Source organism: Phoca vitulina, unplaced genomic scaffold (assembly GCF_004348235.1).
Source record: "Phoca vitulina isolate PV1807 unplaced genomic scaffold, GSC_HSeal_1.0 scaffold111, whole genome shotgun sequence".
NCBI lineage: Eukaryota > Metazoa > Chordata > Mammalia > Carnivora > Phocidae > Phoca > Phoca vitulina.
This window is the reverse complement of record NW_022589814.1, coordinates 744,310-764,981: the sequence shown is the minus strand read 5'-3', so window position 1 is coordinate 764,981 and position 20,672 is coordinate 744,310. Positions and strand designations below refer to the sequence as shown.

The 20,672-nt window shown below is 42.0% G+C and overlaps 1 protein-coding gene across 4 annotated transcripts in view; it reads right to left on the bottom strand.

Moving 5' to 3' along the window:
• PHF8 (PHD finger protein 8) overlaps positions 1 to 20,672 on the bottom strand; it is a 91,516-nt gene that overhangs the window by 40,997 nt on the left and 29,847 nt on the right. For 3 of the 4 annotated variants that reach the window (XM_032398187.1, XM_032398186.1, XM_032398189.1), the window contains 11 exons: positions 19,366 to 19,528; positions 14,820 to 14,907; positions 14,344 to 14,450; positions 12,475 to 12,566; positions 9,912 to 10,001; positions 7,767 to 8,069; positions 6,904 to 7,007; positions 2,428 to 2,606; positions 2,052 to 2,137; positions 1,365 to 1,498; positions 439 to 752 (listed from right to left, as the gene is read on the bottom strand). In XM_032398187.1, the coding sequence (XP_032254078.1) occupies positions 439 to 752; positions 1,365 to 1,498; positions 2,052 to 2,137; positions 2,428 to 2,606; positions 6,904 to 7,007; positions 7,767 to 8,069; positions 9,912 to 10,001; positions 12,475 to 12,566; positions 14,344 to 14,450; positions 14,820 to 14,907; positions 19,366 to 19,528 (1,660 nt within the window). The remainder of the gene's footprint in view (positions 1 to 438; positions 753 to 1,364; positions 1,499 to 2,051; positions 2,138 to 2,427; positions 2,607 to 6,903; positions 7,008 to 7,766; positions 8,070 to 9,911; positions 10,002 to 12,474; positions 12,567 to 14,343; positions 14,451 to 14,819; positions 14,908 to 19,365; positions 19,529 to 20,672) is intronic. The other variant, XM_032398188.1, reaches the window with a different exon arrangement.

Genomic DNA, 20,672 nt, shown 5'->3' with positions numbered 1-20,672 from the left:
GCCTGACTTTTGATTTCAGCTCAGGTCATGATCTCAGGGTTGTGAGATCGAGCCCCGTGTTGGGCTCCACGTTCAGCGCAGAGTCTGCTTGAGATTCTCTCTCTCCCTCTCCCTCTACCCCTCCCCCCCCACATTCTCTCTAATAAATAAATAAATCTTTAAAAAAATGAATGATAGCTAATTATTTTCTGAGGGTCTTCCATGAGCAAGACAATGTGCCAAGTGCTCTGTAGAAGCAACATCTCTAATTCTTACATCAACCTGTAGATATTTCCATTTTACAGATTAAGAAAACATGACTCAGAGAAAGCGAGCATCAAGCTTAAGGCAAGGTCTTTGCTCATTATTGTCACAGGCTGTCCTGGATTGGGACTGGGTCTGAGACTGGGGCTAGGGGGAGCACTTCTGGCCTGGACCCAAGTGCTCGGCTGCCCTTACTATACTCTGCATCCTTGAAGCATGCTCCCAAGCTGTCCTGTTCATCCAGACTGGCATTTTCTTCCTCCTCCTCGCTCTCGGTTCTCCAGTATGCTGGCCGCTTGATGGGCCGCTTCCCTGGGGTGCGCTGGGAAGCAGGACTGCTAGACACTGTGCCCAGCCCACTGCTGGAGCTCCCACTGCTTCGGTCCTGGCCCCCAGTCCACCAGGCCTGCAGGCTGGAGGTAGCTGGTGAAGATGATGAAGACTGCAGGTTGGCCATGCACAGCATGCCCTGGATGGCCTCCTGAGTGCTGGGAGAGGCAGGGGCCTCGCTGCAAGGGACAGAGGAGAAATGCTTGAGGGAGTTTCTCTAGTTGTTGGAGGAAACCAGTCATCAGAATAGTCAGGGAGGAGGGACAATAGCAACGGGGGTTAGGGTAGGAGGAAGGAGAGGACCATTCTAGATGAGAAACCAGAAATTAAACCAACAGATCAAGATAGTATACCAAAGACTGTTTTCATGTAAAGGCCAGTCCTTCTTGCCCCAAGTCTTTCCACAGAGAGCAAGGAAGGTGGCAAAAAGAGGGGTGCACCTCCCTCCCTGTTCACCCATGCTGAATTCTTTCATTTTTTAAAAAAACAGGGCCCAGAAAAGGCCCAGTTTTCCTTCCATGCCTCTTCTAGCCCCTCTTCCAACTCCCAAAGAACTCAAAACTAATCCCCCTTGAAGTTTATACATCTACTCTCCACCAGATCTTAAGTTCCTCAGGACGGATTTCATGTCTACTTTATTCTTTCAGCCCGAATGCCCTTGCTAATTCTTTGTCCCTTTAAATGTAAATCTCAATAAATATCTGCTGATTGGCTGATCTAGCCTTTTGGGTGGGGGTGGGAGAGTGTGCTGTCTGATCACCTGGAAGGGGGAGATCAAAGCCAGTACTCACGTGAGGGCAGCATAGTCAGGTCCCCCCACCTGCCTGCTGGCCTTAAGCAGATCAAGAATTCCACCAGCGCCACTCCCATTCCCAAGCTTGCCTTCAACCCCTTCTACCATGTCCTCATCTGTTGTATAGTCCTCCTGTTGGGGAAAGAGGATATCATCTCAGCTGCTGAGGGTTGGTCTGGTAAGGCCCCAGTACAGTGTTGACATTTTCACTCGGGATGCTAATATCTTCTGAGCACCAAATATAGACCAAGTACTAAGCAGAATATTCATTCTTTCATTTTAATCTCCATAGCATCTTTGTGAAGTAGGTATTATTATTTTGTGTGTGTGTGAGGTGGGTATTTTAACTTGTTTTACACGTAAGGAAACTAAGGCTCAGGAAAGTAATAAGTTGTGTAAGGTCTTAACCAGATATTTCAAATCAGATACTCTTTCTGCTACATCACAATGCCTTTTATTCTACCCTGCATTAAAGGATTTTTAAAATATTTCAACTCAGTTATGGTCTTCCTGTTATATGCTCAGCTGCCCTGTACTTAGCACACCATCTTTCACTTAATAAATATTTTAGGAATTGAATGCACAGGGTATCTTTCCCGACCCTCCGCCCCAACTAGAATGACAATCTGTCTTCTATCTCTATAACCAAAATGTCAGAAGACCAGACAACAGGGCAGGCTCCTACCTCAATGTCAAATTCAACTTCTCCTGGTTCACGAACTCGGTTGGGGTCAGAGCAAGGCTTCGCACGGGGCAACTTTCGGGGAAATTCTAGAAAATAATGAAATGCACGTATTGTGAAGCTAAGATTAGCATCTGAGCCAAACATCCAGGGGAAAAAAAGAATATAATTTTCCTAAAAGTAATGACCACAGACAACTAATTTAGGGAGGTTAGGAACTGGTTTATAAATAACTCTCTAGAGCAAAGAATACATGGAAGCCTAAAGAGCTGGTTAAGTCAGAATGTCAACAAGCTCAGGCCTAAGGCCTTTGGTCTATCAAGAGGACCCAAAACATGTGAAATGGGCAAGAAAGGAACAAGAAAGAACAGGTACACACTTGGTCTTATTATCAGGGTCGCCTTCTCCTTTCCCAATCTCTCGTCAATCTGCAGTTCATCATCTGAATCCAAGTCAAATTCATCCTCCATCACCTGTTCTGCCACCAGCCTAGCCTTGTCTGCCTTCTTTGTGAGCTTGGCTCGCCGAGACTTGGATAAGCTCTTTACCCTCTTGGTACTAAAAAGAAAGAGAAGGAGAGCATAAAGACAGTAACATTCAATACTGTTAAGATGGCAATTCCCCCCAAATTGGTCTATAGATTCAATGCAATCCCTATCAAAATCCAGCTAATTTCTTTTATAGGAATTAATAAGCTGATACTAAAATGTATATAGGCATACAAAGGACTTAATACGGCCAAAAGAATTTTGAAAAAGAACAAAGCTGGAGGACTTATCTGCTCAATTTCAAAATTTACTAAAAAGCAACCGTAGTCAAGGTAGTGTGACATTAGCAAAATGATAGACATATACATCAATGGAACACAGCTGTGAGTCCAGAACCACCCTTTAATTTACAGTCAACTGATTTCTGCCAAAGATGCTAAGGCAATTCAGTGGGGAAAGGATGGTCTTTTCAACAAATGGTGCTGAGATAACTGGATAACTGGATATCACATGCAAAGAAATGAATGTGGATTCTTACCTCACATCATACACAAAAATTAACTCAAAATGGATCCTAGATCTAAATGTAAAAGCTAAAACTATAAAACTTCTAGAAAAAAAATATAGGAAACTATCTTTATGACCTGGGATTAGGTAAAATTCAAAACATTTGTGCTTCAAAAGATACCACTAAGAAAATGAAAAGACAAGCCAAAGACTGGGAGGAAATATTTGCAAATCATTTACTTGGGAAAGGATTTGTATCCAGAACACTTAAGTAACTGTTAGAACTCAATAATAAGATAAACAAGCCAATTTAAAAATGAGCAAAAGATCTGAATAGACACTTCTCTAAAGATGATATACAAATGGCCAATAATCACACAAAAAGATGCTCAATATCATTAGTTATTAGGGAAATGCAAATCCAAACCACAATGAGATACCACTTAATATCCATTAGAATGGCTATAATAAAAAAGACAGACAATAAAAATTGTTAGCCAGGATACTGCTGGTGGGAATGTAAAGTGGTACAGACACTTCAGAATAAAGTATTGCAGTTTCTCAAAGAGTTAAGCATAAAGTTACCATGTGACCCAAGTTTTACTCCTAAATGAGAAACGGAAACGTACATCCATACAAAAACTTGTACGCAAATGCTCATAGCACCATTATCCACAACAGCCAAAGAGTGGAATCAATCCAAATAACTGTCAACTAGTTAATGAATAAACAAAATGTGGTATATCCATACAATGGTGTACTATTCAGAAATAAAAAGGAACCAATTAATGATACACACTACATCATGGATGAACCTAAAAACATTATGCTAAGTGAAAGAAGCCAGACATAGAAGTCCACATTATATTATTCCATTTATATGATATGTCTAGAAAAGGCAAATCTATAGACAGAAAGTAGATTAGTGGTTGCTTGGGCCTGGGGAAGAGAACCAAAGGTATAAGTGAGTATGAGGGATCTTCTTGGGGTGATAGAAATGTTCTAAAATCGGATTGTGGTGATAGTTGTGTGTTCTTTAAATTTACTAAAAGTCATTTAATTGTATACTTAAAGCAGGTTAATTGTATGGTATGTAAAGTATACCTCAAAAAAGCTGTTAAAAATATATAAAGGAAATGGGAAAAACGAAAAAATGGCTTAAGTAATCCCATTACATACGGTAAACAGTATTAACCAGTACAAACTGCTGAAATAAACCTTACAGTTAAAAAAGAAACAAGCTTTTGGTAAATCAGTATACTTGATACGTACATTCAGCAGTCATTTGGTGAACTGGCTTTCAGTAAATTGGCTGACATTAAATTGACCTGTCTTCTACCTCACAGGGTTTTAGGAAGATTAAATGAGCTAATGCAGAGACCAACACATGGCAAGTGCCCAACGGTAGCTAACCTTATAATTAAGTTCTCTGGGCCTGTTTCCACATTAATAAAATGGAGATAACAACACTTACCGTTCAGGGTTGTTGTGAGGACTAAATAAAATAATGTACTAAACAGCTAAATTAAAGTCTGATGCAGAGCAGGAGCTCAATAAATGGTAGCTATTTATACCCTGATCTTTTTTTTTAAAGATTTTATTTATTTATTTGACATAGCGAGAGCAGGAACACAAGCAGGGGGAGTGGGAGAGGGAGAAGCAGGCTTCCCGCCGAGCAGGGAGCCCGATGCGGGACTTGATCCCAGGACCCTGGGATCATGACCTGAGCCGAAGGCAGACGCTTAATGACTGAGCCGCTCAGGTGCCCCTATACCCTGATCTTTTTTTAACTTTTAAATATGAAAACTGTCAAACATAAACAAAAATATGAAAGTATAACTAACTCTCATGTGCCTTTCACCCAGCTACGTTTCAGCAATTATCAACACACAGCCAATCTTGTTTCATCTACACCTCAGTCCTTGCAAAACCCCGGATGATTTTGGAGAAAAGCCCAGATGTAATATCATATTGTCTGTAAATATTTCTGTATCTTGTCTCTCTAGGTTCACTTAACTGCAGTCTCTGGCAGCTGCAGGAGGTAATAGAAGCAGCATAAAGAAGACTAGTGGGAAAGGGGAAAACGTCTCGTGTCCTCAACAGCTGTTACAAGCTGGACCCTTAGGACTCTCAATTTTCTCCTCCCCAGGAGACCTACAACAGACCAAGGCAATGCTCAACGGTCTCTCTATTATTGTTTAGTTACTAGGTCTCAAACCCCAAGAAGAGCCTTACTGCTTTCAGAATCTGCCCTACTCTCACACTCCCTTGTCCCTTATTTCCTGGCCAGGTGGACCTACTATACTTGCCCTTGGGATCCGAAGACCTTTTCCCACAAAAAGGCTATGAAGGTATCCTTGGCACTTGTGTTCCTATACTGTTCACACTTTACTTGGCTCTTGACTGCTCCTGTCTGGTGTTCTGAGTGTCCAGATGATCCCTCTTACTGTCTTCCTCTGCCTCCCTACATGTTTCAGGGCTTCTGATGATCTACTTAGCTTCTGGCTATACCCATACCATCACCACCACCACTACCACCATCATCTTTCATCTTCAACATTTTAATTGTAAGAGCTACCATTGATTAAGCATTTACTATGTGCCAGGCCCTGTGATAAGCACTCAACATACATTATCTCATTTAGTCCTCCAACAACCCTAGGGTAAAAGTTTTATCTACAGAAGAGATATAATGAGGACACTGAGGTGCAGGGTTAATTAACTTGCCAAGGTCACACAGTGAATTCATGTTCAGAGCTGGGACTCAAACTCAGGACTGTCTGATTCCCAAGCCCATGCTTTTTGTTGTGAATGCTTTTATTTTATTCTTTTAGAAAATGTTCTGTTAGAAATTATTTTTAAAAAAGTAATACATGCTCATTGTACAAAATTCAAATGCTACTGAAGTGAAAATTTCCTCTCCTGGCTCCCTTATCCTACTTTCCAGAGACAACTACTCTTATAAGTTTAGTGTGACAAGTATAAAATATATAACAAATATATTTGCATGAATACGTATGATTATCTCTAGAAGAAAATCATTGACACTGGTTGTCTGTGGGGAGGGGAGCTGGGGAACAGGGAGGAGCGGGAATAAAATTTTTCACTCTATATTGTTGCATACTTTTTCAATTTTAAGCTGCATATATTAAATTTTAAACCTCTTCAAAAAAGTTAAATTAAAAATAAAGAAGTCTTCTATGCCACTTTTCTACACAAGCATACACACACACACACACACACACCTCTCTTTTAAAAATTAAAATAGGACTATTACTATGTATTATTTTGTAACCTGATTTTTTTCACTTAAGAATATATCCTGGACACCTTTCCATGCCAACAGATATTAAACTCATTCTCTCTAACAGCTACATGGTATTCTATTCTACAGAGGTACCATGATTCATTTAACCAACCCTTATTGATGAACACGTTTCTAATTACTATTTACAAACAACGATGCTGTAAACACTGAACATTTCTCTTAACACACCTGTGTAAATATTTCTGCAAAATTCTTAAAAATCTAATAGCAAAAGGCATATAAAAAACTAATGCTCTTAATCAGCATGCTATATTCCCTCTTATTTCTGCCAGTGGTTCTGACCCACTATCTGAAATTTCTAAAACTCATACAAGATTTTTCTCAGACTGCCAGTTAGATTCCAGGCCTCTCCCACAACACTATCATGGTTCTCTGAACTAAGCAATGATACCCGATAATATCTGGGTATTTCCCCAAGTACAGTCCCTCCCCCACCCATGTCCCAGCCCCAGGTCCCAACTCCATGCCCGGTCTCAGTGACATGTTGCCACTGACAGTCCCAGTATCTCTGTGTTCCTTCTTCCCACCTCACCTGCCATTAGACATCAACAGGGCCAGCGGGCCCTCATTCCCATCAAGGTCCAAGTCTGGCGAGTCATCCTCTGAGTCATTCAGGCAGGTACCAGTGATGTTGAACTGCAGAAGGAGGAGGCTCAGTTGTCACCTGTCTGGGACTCCCATGTGAATCACGATGACCAGTTCCTTCCGGTTTCACTGGCTGAGTTCACTGTTAAAACCACCTGAACCAAGGCCTCCTGCTACACTGTCCCCCAACCCCACCCCCAATGATCACAAGAACAGGAGGTTGAGAACGTATGGCTACCTCAGGGGAAACCTATCAATCTTGCAAAACGTGTTCCCTAAAAAGAAGGGAATGCATCTTCACATGCCCATGGAGAGCACCACAATCTTGAAGCAAGGTGGAGCCCTGGAGAAGGGCTTTTCTTAAGGACCTGTTCAAGACTCCAACCTGACACTCATATGCCATGTTCTTAAATGTCATTCCCATCCAGCATTTCAAGATTCAGCTCAAGTGTCATGTTTTCTGAGAAGAGCTCCTGACCATCACTCCTACCCGGATAAACTCATCCCCCCTCTGTGTCTGAGGGTCCCCCACACACCCTTGATTATGGCATCCTCAATACCTCATTGCACTCATTTGTTTTTATGCCTGTCTTTCTCACTAGCCTGTCAGCCTCTTGAGGGTTATGGTCACAGCACCTATCACAGTGCCCAGCACAGACAAGGTCTCAATAAATGCCTGTTAAATGAGTGGGACTGGTAGCCAAACACCAGGGGCCCTAAGGGAGGTGGGAAGACAGGACAATCCTTTCGATCCCCTGCTCTTCCAAGGGACCCAAAAGGGCTGGGCTGAACCCATGGGCCAGCACCCACCTTTGCTTTCTGGGAAGAGCCTGTCTTCAGTGCCTGATGATTGTATGGGTCCATGAGATTATAGCTCAATTGGCCAGCAGGCCCCAAGGCTGAGCTCTCCTTGCCCTTTCGCTCTGCCTTCTTGAAGAGTTCCTTGGGCTTCAGGCCTTTCTTCTTTGAACCACTTTTGGAGGGCAGTGACAGCCTGGACATGGATACTGAAGTGGAATGGACTGGCCTGGTTAAGGGAATGGAGCCAGCTGGGAAGATCCTCTGCAGCCCAAAGATATTGCTCGTCTTCCCAACGTTCTGTTGGAAGATATCCTACAAGAGTATCAGTACACGACGGGGTTAGCGCTTACTCCAGGGTTCTCTCTATGCTAAGAGCAGAGGTCTGTTCATGGCACTGGCAGTATTGCCGTGGAAGTGGCTTCCAGATGCTCCACATCCAGATGCACACCCTAGTTTTTTCACAACGAGTCCGTCATCAAGAATTTACTGGGTGGCATTCCTTCACCCGGCCATTGACAAGTAAAGAGAAGACGAGCAGAGAAAAAGTCCAGCACTACTGTCAAAATTGGAGACAAGACTCCAAATGCAGCTGGCATGAGACAGAAAATACTTGAGTACTAAACGGTGTGGGGCCAACCCTAAGGACTGCGGGATGTGAGACAGGTTCTAGTCCGAAGTCTGCTGTGACCTCAGGTAAGTGATTGGACTACTCTGAGGCCCTGTTTGCTCGGCTACAACATTAAAGGAGCAGACTGGAAAGGTGGTTTTCAGAGATGCCTTGTGGCTCCTCTGAACTTCTTGGGAGGAGCCCTGAAGACTGGAGGTAGGTGGAAGGCAAACAAGAGGAACATGTGGAACTCGAAGCCTCTCGCCTTCACCTTATTCACAGCGGCTATGCTTTGATTGGTTGCATACTGACCTTCCAGGTAAGATCTCATTTGACGAAAAAAAAAAAGTTCCATCACTTTAAAACATTTGAAAGCCAGTGGACCAGACATGATCCATCTCTAAGTCCTTTTCTAATGAGCCCAGAGCTTTGTATATACAAAATTGGTTTAAGTGGAAAGAGCCAGAGAAAAGGTAGGCCTTGTAACTAAACTCTGAAGGATTCTGACAGATGGGAATGGAGGAAAAGGAGGTAGGAGGTGGACAATGTAAGCTATGGTGTAGGCAGTGAAACATGCTGCAGGCGGTGAGGCTAGAAGCCCAACCTCCCAGTAGCTCACTCTGACCACCCTTCAGCATAGACTTAGTGCCTAGAGCCTGAGTGCTAAACGGAAACTGACAGCTCCTGAGCTAAAGGAGAGTTTAAACTTCCTTAAGTCCAATTCTCCTCTGGTGCCTCTGCTACTTCACCAGCCCACACCGAGTTCTCTCTTTGCTGCAAAGTCTATTAATAACAATGGCTCACATTTATTGAGTACTTACTCTGCCAGGCACTGTGCGAGGGGCTCTACATACATTAGCTCTTGAGCCTAGAACTCTGAAAAGGTGGTGTTATTCCCCCTTTACAGATAAGGATACTAAGGCTCTGAAAGGCTTGCAAGTGACGGAGCAGGAACCGGAATCCAAGTTTCTCTGAGTCTCTTACCATCTACACCTTACTGCCTCGTGGTATAAGCCACCTGTTGAAAGATGGCTTTATAATCATGTTTAACCTGGGAGAACTGTCATTTTGTAGAATGCAGAGACTGAGTCAAAATAGTAATACCAACGACTACTACTATGACCTCCACCCACAACTACCATGACCCACCATCAGAATTTATTGAACACCTACTATGTGCCAAGGACTATACTTAGTGCTCGGCCTGTATGACCTTATTTAACCCTTTTAACAACCCCTGAGTTGGTATAATTATCCCCACTTTAGAAACAAGGAAACTGGGGCTCAGGCAGTGGACTTTGCCCAGGGTCCTCTACAAGATTCTGAGTTCTTTGTGGGCAGGCAATGAATTATTTATGTATTATAAGCACCTAGCCCAATGTGAGGCACACTCGAGGCGCACAATAATTATTTAAATGAATAAACAGAGTCCTTGGTGGGGTTTTCCCAACCCTTCCCCTGAGCTCTCAAGCCAACTGAAGAAGGCTGACCTGCCACTTGAGCCTTGAGCCCTTCCCAAACGCCTCCCCTGCTCCCCTGCTTCTTACTTCCACCAAGCGGATCTCCCTAGCCAGATCTTTAATGAGCTGTACGGTCCGCACTGTCTCTGGAATCTCATCCTCGTGGTCTGGCAGAGCCTGTCAAACAAAAGGCATGAGGAATAGACCCACACATAAACGGACAACTGATTTTTGACAAAGGTACCAAGGTAATTCAATGGAGAAAGGGTAGTCTCTTTAACAACTGGTACTGGACCAACTGGATATCCATATGCAAAAAAAGAACCTCAATCCATATCTTGTACTGCCCCCCCCAACACACACACAAACTCAAAATGGAAATGTAAAATCTAAAACTATAACCCCTTTAGAAGAAAACAGAGGAGAAAATCTTTGTGACCTTGGGTTAGACCAAGATTTCTGAGGACACGAAAAGCATGAGCCTTAAAAGAAAAACAACTGATAAATTGGGCTTAATAAAAAACTAAAACTTCTCTTTGAAAAACGCTGTTAAGACAAACCACAGACTATGAGGAAATATTTGCAAAACCTCACACACCAGGGGTGTGAGGAACTCAGTGGTGGGCTTGGGCCATACCCCTCAAAAAGTCAAGACCTGGAGGAGATCCCTGGGGACAACCCAGTCTCTCCACTTGTGAGGACAGAGCTTAGGGCTGAGCAGCTACAGGTCCATAGCTAGCTCAACAGCAACACAGGCTGAGACCTCTCTTGGGTGTCTCTCTTTTAATTTGTTTGCAATCTTTTTGAGTCCTCAGGATTTACATCTTATGTAGACCGATCTCTCAAGCTTTTCCCTTGTGATTTTTTCTACCAGTTTTCACTTCACTTCTGTATCCAGAGGACTGATAAAACTTCCTCAGCATTACCTTCTTATTTCCCATGGTTTGATTCTTTTTCTTTAATTCTTTTAAGCCATCTGGAATCTATTTTGGTGGCTGGACAGGGGTGCGGTCTGAGAACCCATGTGATCCAGCTGGATAAATTTAATAGCTCCCTCCTCCTGGCCCAGGGGCACTGGAAAGGTGAGGGAGCAAATACCTCCCATGGAAGTCATCTTCATTTCACAAAAGACTATGTCCATGAGAATGGGCTCCTCGGATCTGTGTTCTACTCTTCTCCAGCTCCCTTTGGCCACGCTATTTGGGGCCATCCTGGCTCAGGGCATGAGTAATTAGGACTCATCCCCCTTCCCTTTTGTTGTTCCTGGGACAGAGTCCCTCTAAAGTTCACTTCATGGTGGGGGGAGCATCAGAAATGAAACCCAAGGTAGCCACACTTGAGGGACATGGAGAAATAGAAGACTAGGCTAAGGCCCAGGTGTAGATATGTCCAAGGAGAAGAGAAGGCCCAAAACATGAAGTCCAAGGATATCTGAGGGGAAGGTTGGCAACGAGAATGGAGAGATTGTATAAGTTAAGCCTACAATGGCTGGAAGGTCTCCTTAAGCCACTGTACACAGGGGGAAAAGTCTATAAAGAATATCAAAAGCATAAGAGAACATATCGATATTTCTTCTTCTGTTTTTTTCCATTTCTTAAAATTTTTTTTTTAAAGTCAACATTTTGAGTAGGTAATCCATTTACATAGCTCAAAAATCGAACAATATAATAAGATACATATTGAAAAGCCTCAATATATATTTGTCCCTGCCATCAGTCCCATTAACCCACACCCACAGGTAACCACCTTTATTACTGTCTTCTACATCCCTCCAGATTGTGTCTTCAGGCAAATACAAGCACATACAAATATAATTCTTGTTCCCCCCCACACACACCTTTTAACACATAAGGTGGCACATTATGCACACGGTTGTACACCTTCACTTGACAAATTCTGGAGATCTTTCCAAGTCAGTACAGAGAAAACTTCCTTAATCTCTTTTACAGCTGTTTCGTATTCAATTGGATAGATGGATATAGGTGTTATTTCTAAAAAGCCATTTTGGCAGTATGCATCAAGGGCCTTACATTTTTTCATATACTTTGAGCCAATTATTGCTCTTCTAGGAATCTATCCTGAAGAAACGATCAAGAGATGAGGGACAAAGCTTGGTGCAGACAGTCACTGCATGATTTTCTATAACTACCCCCCAAATAAATAAAGCAACAATGAACAAGTGGTTAGGTAAGGATGGTACAACCCTGCAAGACAATATCATTTAACTATTAAATGTTTCTGGAGAACTTTGAGGACACAGGAAAATGAACATAAGCCAACAAACTCAGATACGAAACTGTACAGAGTGATAGCAATCATGTTTCTTAAATGCATATAAAAAAGACCAGAAGAAAATATACCCAAATGTTAATGTTAATTCCCTCTGAGCGTTAAAATTACAGGTGATGTTTTTCCTTCCTTATACTCTTCTGCATTTTTTCTAATTCTCTAGAGTAAGCATGTATTACTTTTTATAATCAGAGAGAAAGGTTTAAAAATGTAATCCAAGAAGTCCTAGGCCAGTCCTCCATTCTAACCCCAGGAGCCCACAAGCCTCCCCAGTCTCTTCCACCTCCCCAAAGCATCTATGCAAAGCACGCCCCTATTGAGGGCAGAACTCTAGAGGACGTAGAGAAAAATGTGTATTTACTTCTTTCCTTGTCCAGGCTCTAAAGGCCAAGTTCAGAGCTTTGCCACCATGGACCAGGTAGGATGCTGGGTGCCTCCTGTTCTCTCGCAAACCTAAAGGGGGAAAGAGGAAGGCAGAAGGTCAATGAAGCCATGCAGGGAAGTGAAGGAATTGTTACTTTTTTTCAGGCAACCAGAGAAAATACTCAAAGTTCTAAGATAACTCCAGATCTCAGTTCTTATAAGAGCGTTCATTTAAGGAGTACCTACTACATGCCAGGCATTTAATATCTACTATCTCAGTAATCCTTATGCCTGCCCTCTAAGCCAAGTATCATTATCTTCACTTTACAGTTCAGGAAACTGAGGCTCAGAGAGGCAAAGAGACTTAACCAAGGGCATATACCCAGTAAGAGCCAAAGCCAAGACTGAAGCTATGTCTATCTGAATCTGAGGCCTGTGTTCCTTCTACCACACTGGAAGTGCTCTGCCTCTTGGGTTTCAAAATGCAACCACACTCAGGAGGACCTTGACTGCCACCTACACAGATCTGAAGGGCCATTAATAAATGCCCTTATTCTGAGTTACTCCAGGAGGAGGTTATGAAAAATAGCCATATTTTGGCTCAATACAGAATTTTCTACTGAACGAGCTGTTCTGAACAGGCAATAACTGGTTAGTCATCTAGCCTCTGATAGAACACTTAAGTGATAGCCAGTCTAGGTAGCAGAATAAGGGCTTGAAGTAGTGGGTAGGAGACTGTACTCACTGGACTCTGAGGTTCTTTTTTTAGATTTTATTTATTTATTTATTTGAGAGAGAGACAGAGAACGTGCACACACGCAAGCAGGGGAAGGAGCAGCGGAGGGAGGGAGGGCAGGGAAAGAATGTCAAGCAGACTCCACAATGAGCACAGAGCCCAACGCAGGGCTCGATCTCATCACCCTAACATCATGACCAGAGCTGAAACCAAGAGTCAGATGTTTAACCTGACCGAGCCACCCAGGCACCCCTGCTTCTGAGGTTCTTTGTAACTAAAATACGGATTCCTCATGTCCAAGTTACCTTGAAGAATCTCAGGTCTGAGCAAGGGGGCTTCTCTATTTCAAAACAGACCAGAGAAGAGGAATCAAAGCAGGCTGGCTTCTACCTGGGCTGATACCTGGGAACCAACACAATGATGCCAGGCTGGTCAGGACTGGGCCTTGTCCCCACCCCATAGGAAGCACACTCAGGAAACTCTGAGATTGTCCAGATTGAGTTTTACTTTAATTAGCAGCAAATAGGGATAATTTCACTGTAATTCAATTTTTTCAGCCACCTTTGCTAAATAAAGTTAAAATCCATGCTCTACCTTACATTATACTTAGTAAAAGAGCCAATCTCAAAAGTTCACACACTATATGATTCCATGTTTTAAATTTATTTTTTATTTTTTTTTAAGATTTTATTTATTTATTTGACAGAGAGAGACTGCGAGAGAGGGAACACAAGCAGGCGGAGTGAGAGAGGGAGAAACAGGCTCCCCGCTGAACAGGGAGCCTGATGTGGGGCTCAATCCCAGGAACCCGGGATCACGACCTGAGCCGAAGGCAGACGCTTAACCGACTAAGCCACCCAGGCGCCCCAATATATGATTCCATTTTATAGTATTCTTGAAATGACAAAATTACGGAGATGGAAAACAGATCAGCAGTTTCCAGAAGTTATGGATAATGCAAGGGGAAAGAATGGGTGAAACTATAAAGGGGTAGCACTAGGGAGATCTCTGCGGCGATGGAATAGTACTGTATCTTCATTGAGGTGATGGTTATCTGCATGTACACACACAAGTGCATGCACACGCTCAGGGAAGCAGGGCAAAAGGGGCAGCTGGCAAAGGGATCCATACCTCGAAAGATGTCCAGGATGTGCTTTCCCACATACCAACAGATGGTCTCAAAGTTAGGAAACTTGAAGAGGTCTGCTGTGCTCAGCCGCTTCTCAATCTCATAGGCTCTAGAAGAAGTAGGCACAACAACAACGATGATAACAAGGATCCTGTTTACTGAGCACCTACTATGCATGGGGTATGTTCTAGAATGCTTTGTATCCATTATCTCTAATCCTCACAACTACCCTGCAAAATCCAACTTTGTGGGTTAGGAAACTTGAGCTCAAAGGTTATGTGACTTGCCCAGAGTCACATAAACGACTAAGTGAGGAAGGGGTATTCATCCTCACACTGATCATTATCAGGAACCAGTATCTATTCCTTTCTGATCATCTTGCCTCCTCCTATGCTGCACTCCTCACTATAGGGGAGAACCCAAGGACTCTAGCAGATGGGAATGGCCAGTTTGGGATCACAACAGCTTCAGCACTCACTTGAGCTGCATTTCGATGTTAAGGCTGTGTAAAAAGTTCCCTCCAAAGGCAAGGCAGTCCACCGGGGTCAGCACAGCATGAATCCATCCTGTAGGTAACATGGCAAAATCACAGCTGGCAGAGGGCCTTACTTCCTCTGGACATCACTGCCTCAACTCAGCTCAAACACAACTTCTTAGAGCAGCCAACCTGGCAGTGACTCTAGAAAGTTCTAGTTCCTCCACTCTCCCAATACCCATTCTGCCACCATTATAACCCTGAACTGCACCAACTTATGGGGTTATTAAACTCCTTCTACTTCCCTCCTCTCGACTTCGAGTCTCTCTGCTGCCTCGCCCATCTTCTCTCTCATCTCTTAGAAGGGCATTACCTCCTCGCCAAGTCTCCCCTTTCTAACTTTACTCTAGGTAAAACAAAGAGCTTTTGGGGGCTCCTGGTTGGCTCAGTCATTAAGCGTCTGCCTTTGGCTCAGGTCATGATCCCAGGGTCCTGGGATCGAGCCCCGCATCGGGCTCCCTGCTCCGCGGGAAGTCTGCTTTTCCCTCTCCCACTCCCCCTACTTGTGTTCCCTCTCTGTCTCTCTCTGTCAGGTAAATAAATAAAATCTTGGGAAAAAAAAAAAAAACCACAAAGAGCTTTTGTGTTGAATAAACCTGAGTTCAAAGTCTGCCATTTTCCAGCTAAACATCTACTTCGTATGTTGGTTGTGAAGTATGCACCTAGTTGAAACTCAATTATTTTCCTTCCCCTTGACTCTACACTGCCTTCTGAGACCTTCTAATTTTTCTTCTTAAACCTCTCTCATATTCATCTCCCTTTCCCCATCCATCCATCCTACCAATGTTCAGATCCCTCATTACCTGTCACCTAGGCTACTTGCAACAGTCTCCAAACTGGCTCCTCTACACCAGCAGTTCTCAAGGTATGGTCCAGGGAATCCTAGGGCTCCCTGAGACTCCTTGAGAGCACAGGCAAGGTCAAAACTATGCTCATGATGATACTAAGAAGTTATTTGTCTTTTTCACCCTCATTCACAGGTATACAGTGGAGTTTTCCAGAGGGTAAATGACATGATATCACAACATGCAGAAGCAGACTTGAGGGTCCAGTCATTTTCTTTTTTTTTTTTTTAGATTTTATTTATTTATTAGAGAGAGAGAGAGAGAAAGCACAAGCAGAGGGAGCAGGCTCCTTGCTGAGCAAGGAGCCCGATGCAGGACTCGATCCCAGGACCCCGGGATTATGACCTGAGCCGAAGGCAGACGCTTAACCAAATGAGCCACCCAGGCGCCCTGAGGGTCCAGTCATTTTCTATTAATCCAGACATTAAAAAGGTTTGCAAAAATGTAAATGTCACTCTTCTCACTACATTTTTTTGATTTGAAAATAGTTATTTTTCATAAAAATTATTAGTCATGCTAACATGTAATGAGTTTATTATTTCCCAATGAATTAATATTTTAAATTTTTCTCAGTTTTAATTTATAATGTGGTAAATATTGAATACAAACCACATAAATAAAAGTCTTGGGGTCCTCAGTGATATTAAAAAGTATAAAGGGGTCCTGAGTCCAAAGTGTTTGCAAACCACTGCTCTATACCAATCTCAATCTCTGAAGTCTATCCTCCACATCTCAACCCTAAGCGATATATCTAAAATACACATCTGCCCATGTCATCCCTGCTCAAAATTCTTCAATGAAATGTACATCCACAGGAGAATGGATAAATTGCCATTTACTCATACACAGAATGCTGGAAAGTAAGTAAAATGAGTGAACATGTATCAACATGAATCTCATAATCATAGTGTTCAGAGAAAAAAGCAAGTTGGGAAGAATTACCTAATATGATTCCATTTATATAACATTCAAAAACATGTAAAACAATCCTAGGTATTGGCTTGATGAGCCATTACCTGTATAATAAAGGAACAGAAATGCATGAGGATATTGCCAACTTCAGAACAATGGCTAGCTCAGAGAGGGAAAAATGGGAATGGAATTGAGAAGAGGTATATGGGAGTCTTCAAATATATGTGTAATATTTTATATTTTTAGTTGGGTTACAAACACATAAATGTCTATTATATTATTCTTTGTCTCTTTTGCTACATAAACAAATAAACCTTCAATGGTCCCCCAGTCACCTCTGGGATAAGTTCAGTCTGCCTACCTTTTCAGCTTCACTTTCTCCTTGATCTTTAGGCTCCAGTATCCATGAACTACTTCACACAGCCTTGCTTTGCTTATGCCTTTCTCTATGTCTGAGAGGACTTTTCTGCCTTTCTTTCCTTGGTCAGTCCATACTTACCTGTCAGGTGTCACTCTTCTGAGAAGATTTTCACAAACTTCCAGCTAGACTAAGTGCTCTTCTCCACACTCCCAAAACTTGCGGTAAATGCCTCTATTGTGGCTATTAGAACATGATACTGAAATGGCCTATCAATCTTTTGTCTCTAGCACCTAGCCCCATGTGGGGGTATTCAGTAGATACGCAATACTTGTGAAACTAAGTAGATTATACCCAGTTCATGGGACTTCATACCAATAAGCAAATCAATCCAACTGAAATCTCTGGTAGGCAAATTCAATTCATCAAACAGTTATTAAATGCCCAGGGTAGAAAAGGTATTATGTGACACCCTATTAGGCAAAGGATTCAAAGATGAATAAATGAATTAATAAATGCCTGGGCACAGAAAACTATAAAAGAGAAAAGTGGATGGGTATGGGGGGAGGTAATGTGCCTCACCATATATTAAACATGCTATATAAAACCAATGTAATCAAATCAACATGATATTGATATATGAATAGACAGATATGTGCAACAGAAAAGAAAATCCAGAATTATACAATATCATATTGGACAAAGATGTTAGAACTATATGATAATTTTATTTTATTTTTTAAAAGATTTTATTTATTTATTTGAGAGTGGGGGAGGAGCAGAGGGAGAAGGACAAGCAGACTCCCCACTGAGCAGGGAGCCCGATGTGGGGCTCGATCCCAGGACCCTGAGATCATGACCTGAGCCGAAGGCAGTCACTTAACTGACTGAGCCAGCCAGGCATCCCTATATGACAATTTTAAAGGAGCTATCATAAGAATGCTTCAATGAACAATTATAAACATGTTTGAAACAAAAAAAGAGAAGATATAAATAAGAAACAAATGGAAATTTTAGAACTCGAAAATACTATATCTGAAATAAATAATGAAACGGACTCAACAGAAGAATAAAGACAATGGAGAAAAGAATCAAAAAACTTGAAGACAGAACAAGAAAAAGTACTCAATATGAACAAGAGAGAGGAAATAGACTGAAAAACATAAACTCAGGGACCTGTGGGACTACAACAAAATATATATAGCATTCATATAATCAGAGATCCAAAAGAAAAGAAGTTAGAGTGTGGGACTGAAAAAGCATTCAGAGAAATAATAGCTAAAAATTTCTTCACTAATATGACAAAAAATATAAACCTACACATTCAGGAAGCTCAATGAACACATGTAATATAAACCCGAAGAAATACATGCCAAGACACATTATAGTCTAACTATTAGGAACTAAAGAAAAAAAATTACAAATAGCAAGAAATGACACATATAAGGGAAAAGACAATTTGAATGACAGCCAAAATCTCATCAGAAACTATGGAGGTCAGAACGAAGCAGCACAACATTCTTCCAAGTGCTTAAAGGAAAGAACTATCAACCCAGAATTCTATATCCAGCAAAAATATCCTTTAGGAATAAAAGGGAAATCAAGACATTTACAGATGAAGGAGAACTAAGAAAGTCTATTGCCACCAGACCTACCCTAAAACTCTAAACAGGGACACCTGAGTGGCTCAGTCGATTAAGCACCTGACTCTTGATTTCAGCTCAGATCGTGATCTCAGGGTTGTGAGATCAAGCCCCGTCTCAGGCTCTGTGCTGGGGGCCTGCTTAAGATTCTCTCTCTCCCCCCCTCCCTATTTAGATTAGGAAAATCTAAATAAATGGAAAGACATACTGCGTTCATGGAAGACTCAACATGGTAAAGATGTCAACTTCCCCAAATTGAGACAACTGGGGGAACTTATTCAAAACACAAACTGAGATCCCACCCCAGACCTACAAATTCATAATTCTAGGGGTGAAGCCTTGGAATGTATTGTTTAGGGGGGAAAAGCCCCACCCCACCCCAGTCACTCTGATTTATAACTTGCAATGCCAGCCTCCCAGTCACTATCCCTAGAGTCATGGGGCTGAGAGACCTATTCCCTATCTGTTCACCAAGCTGACATCAGCCCAGTGCAAGGGAGTCCATCAACCTCTTCCTGGAACTTCCCACTTGCAACCTCATGAAGTGACCATGCTGCCCATGGCCATCATGTGAATTTTCCTGTGGTCCAGTTCTGAGTTATCAGCTGATATGAGAGGGATATCCCACATAATCAAATCAATACATCATGGGAAGGCACTGGCTCTGGTGCCACAACCTCCCATCTGCTTCCCACCCTCCTGAAACCCTCCCAGAGGGACCCAGGGAAGACCTGTAGGAATGAAAAGTGTCTGTCCTTGCTTCACGGAACACTTATAGCACTTGTCCACCTGGTCCCCAAAGAACATCTCGTTCTGGTTAGAGGAGCTGCTCCAGCACTCAAAGAGAGTCAGGTTGGCATTTGTTGGGCGGATCAGGTAGAAGATCTTCTCACCCTGAAACAAAAAGAGGTTGAGGTGCCAAAAATATCAAGTTTCCAGAAAAATCCTCCAGAGGATCTCCAAAAGGATATTCTCTCTCTCATGCTCCAAGACCATGTAATATGCCAGAATTCTTTCCCAACCCCATCCAAGAATCATTTTCATGTAGATTTGAAAACTTTAAAAGGTCCTTTTGCACTTTGTGCTTTTAAGCTTCTATAAGATTGACAAAAAAATTTGGAAAGGGCATTTCAAACAAAATTGTTCAACTTAGGACAAATGTACACCAAAAGCTCCTATTTTAGATGCAATGCCAAATGAGAAATGGCCTCTATAGATGAGTAGATCAATACTACTAGCCCTAAGAGAATTTAAGGCCACATTACTGATGAAAAGAAAATTGAATTTGCCTTTAAATGCCATTTACAGAGAGTGTTCCTTCTCACACCTGCAATCAAAGCTAATAAAACTTTAAAAGTTCAGTAATTGCCCAAGGACTTCTAGAAGATTATGTTAGGCGATTATCTGTTGGAAAAACATTTTATTTCCCAATTATGTTTTGCTTGGGCAATCACCAGATAGATTATTTGGCAGAAAAGAAACAAAAGCCCACTAGTACAAAAATATCCCCAACCTACAGCTTGATTAGTTTAACCAATATTTCATGATAATAAATTTCAATGTAGAAAGGCAACATTAGAAATTACCTACTGTAAAACTGGAGAAATTTGAATCAGATCAGATTAGATAATAGTATTATATCAATATTAATTTCCTGATTTTGATAACTATACTGTGGTTATAAGAGAATGCTCTTATTTTCAAGAAATACACACTGAATTATTACAAGATAAAGAGATACCATGTCTGCAACTACTCTCAAATGTTTCAGAAAAAAATATACAGAGGTAACTACTGTATTATGTTTGCTTTAGAGAAAGAATATAATAAAATGGTAACATTGGGCAATCTAAGTAAAGGGCACACAGGAATTCTTCCTACCATTTTGAAATTTTTCTACAAAAAAAGGAATTTTTTTTTTTTTTTTAAAGATTTTTTTATTTATTTATTTGAGAGAGAGAGAATGAGAGAGCAAGCACATGAGAGGGGGGAGGGTCAGAGGGAGAAGCAGACTCCCTGCCGAGCAGGGAGCCCGATG